The sequence below is a fragment of the Euprymna scolopes genome, chromosome 16 (assembly GCF_053919585.1).
Source record: "Euprymna scolopes isolate OS-2025 chromosome 16, ASM5391958v1, whole genome shotgun sequence".
NCBI classification, from domain to species: Eukaryota; Metazoa; Mollusca; class Cephalopoda; order Sepiida; family Sepiolidae; genus Euprymna; species Euprymna scolopes.
The window spans coordinates 31,630,639-31,633,328 of NC_136497.1; the positions used below are offsets into that span (position 1 = coordinate 31,630,639).

The 2,690-nt window shown below is 33.5% G+C and overlaps 1 protein-coding gene across 1 annotated transcript; it reads right to left on the reverse strand.

The window, feature by feature from the left end:
- Positions 1–410: 410 nt before the first annotated feature.
- LOC145296164 (general transcription factor II-I repeat domain-containing protein 2-like) lies at positions 411–1,277 on the reverse strand. Its single transcript, XM_080142372.1, has one exon. The coding sequence runs from the start codon at positions 1,275–1,277 to the stop codon at positions 411–413; it is 867 nt and encodes a 288-aa protein (XP_079998498.1).
- Between the last annotated feature and the right edge of the window lie 1,413 nt (positions 1,278–2,690).

Sequence of the window (2,690 nt, forward strand, 5' to 3'; positions counted from 1 at the left end):
TTGTCTCTTTAAGCTGCTTGGCAAAACGTTTAAGTTTCAATTGAACCGCTTTCACTTCCACATACAATTCATATAGACCTTTGCCTTGTAGTTTTGTATTTAACTCATTCAACTTTTGCAATATGTCTACAGCAAATGCAAAATCACACTCATTCGTCACATTCCATTTTTAATAAAAAGTCACAAGAACTTTCTTTCATATTAAAAAAACATGACAACCTCTGCTTTAAGGTCCCACATTCTCTTCAGTACTTTCGCCATACTTAACCATCGAATATTTGTGTGATACAGCACATCAGTAAAATCCGCTTCGATATCTTCCAAGAAACATTGGAACTGCCTGTGTTTCAGTCCCCGTGCTCTTATTAAGTTCACTGCACGCACTACTGGATCCATAACATGTTTGAGTTTCAAAGATGATTTACAGGATGCAGTAAAAAGACAACACACTGTGCGATGGAAAATCTTCTTTGATTTTTTTTATTCATCAACGTCACAAGGCCACAGTGTTTGCCTATGAGATAAGGAGCGCCATCAGTTGTAATACTTGTCAGTTTATCCAGGCTTAACCTAGATCTAATTAGACTGTTAATGACACTGTTATATACATCTTTTCCAGTGATTGTGTCTTTTAGAGACTCCATGGATGGCAAGTCTTCTGTAATTGCAAAGTTTTTGTCAATTCCTCTGATGTAAATAAGGACCTGAGCAGTATCCTGAATGTCAGTGCTCTCATCTAAAGCAATAGAAAACCACTGAAAACTAACACTGGTTGTTAACACCTGTTCTTTATTATCCATTGCAATTGCATCTATGTGACGAATAATCGTTCTTCTTGACAGAGGTATAGCTTCTACTTTTGATATCACTTCAGGACATACTACATTGACAGCATTAACCATGCAGTCTTTAATAAATTCTGCTTCTGCAAATGACGTATTTTGCTTTGCAATTTTATTTTCCAATACAAAACTTGTCTTTGTCACATTTCTTTGTAAAGATGAAGTTTTTTGAAGCACAGTTTGCTGTTGCCTCAAACTTTTTATCAGATCAGTTGCTTTCCTTTGCAGTTCTTGCTTTGATAAATTGCTTCCAAATTTGGTGTGCTTGGTTTGAAAATATCGTTTCAAATTGTATTCTTTGAAAACAGCAACTGTATCATGACAAATCAAACATACAGCTTTAACTCCGACATGAGTAAAGAAATACCTTTCGGTCCACTCTTTGTTAAACACTCTGCATTCGTCTTCAATATTTCGCTTTTTAGATAACGTCATTTTGGGTATAGTTTGCAAGATAATAAAATCGGTACTAAAATAAAATGAGAAAAATAGTGAGTGAGAAAGGATACAAACAGCGGTAGGCTGATAGTATTACGGGTCCTCGAACCGAAAATACAATGGACCCCCATTTTCCAATGTTTCACAGTTTAATGCGAGGCTGTGCAGCAAGTGATCTGTGCTTATTTGCTTAAATAAGACAAAAAAATTAGCTTAAGAATAGTGTTGAAATGATTCCTATTTTTTTCAGATGACAATAGTTCTCATATAAAAAAATTAACTTGATTTGATGAAGTTGGTTTTTTCACAGTTGAAAAACAATTCCTTATGAGACCAATTTTATCTATCGTAGAAGCGACCATATATGAAGTAAAAGGTGAAGTAAAGGTCAGGTAATCGACATTTTGGAGGCCACATTTCGCGAATTTAGTCCTTTTACATTTCCAGCACCAGAAAAATAGAAATTTGTTTTTCAAATATCTATTTTTTTCTTTTTTTTATTAAAAAAATAACTTGAAATTTATTTCTATGCAGAAAAAATATATGAATGACCCTACCAGTTTGATGAGAAAACATATAGGACGTACAAGTCATATTTTGGCCGAGACACTATGGAACTCAACGTCCAAGGAGTACCGATGCTTCGAAGATGAAAAACTTTTAAATGGTGCCCTCCCCAATAAAAAGCTGTCATAAAGCGGGTGCTCATTTTACGTTAAATTTTTACAGAAAAGTGATTCCCCACTTTTTAAAACCAATATTTCTTTATAACTTGAAAACTACTCGTTTGCCAGAAATTTAAACGTTATTTTCATTTTCAGCATCCCCGAAACCCACAGCATTGGCAATTTTAAAGGATTTGTCGAGGGTGCACTTTTACCAAAACTACAAATGCGTGAAATTAGTAAATTTTAATAGAAAAACAAATTCAGCGAAAAAATAATTTATCGAAAACAAACCCCAAAAAACAAACAAAAAAACTGGTAAATATGAAGAATTACTCCAACCTAGAAAATGCCTTTAAAATTTCAACTTTTATCGTTTTTTGGGGGTGCTGATCACGGAAATAACATTTAAAATTACGGCAAACAAGTAGTTTCCAAGATATGAAAAAATGTGACCCCCAATTTTGGGCCAAATACATTTTTTCATATTTGGAAACTATTCATTTGCCGTAATTTTAAAGGTTATTCCCGTTTTCAGCGCCACCGAAAACCTTAAAAAGTTAAACAATTTAAAAGACTTTTCGAGGATGGAGTAATTCTTCATATTTACCGTAGTTTTTTTTTAACTAAAAATCAGTGAACCGAAACGAAATTAGAAGTTCCGTTCCATTTTTGTGACAACCGAAAAATATAACGTGCTTATCCATATTTACCATTATGTTGATACAATTTACGAAAATATTAA

Coding starts and splice junctions, on each gene's coding strand:
- LOC145296164 (XM_080142372.1), bottom strand. CDS start 1,277: ATGACGTTATCTAAAAAGCGAAATATTGAAGACGAATGCAGAGTGTTT.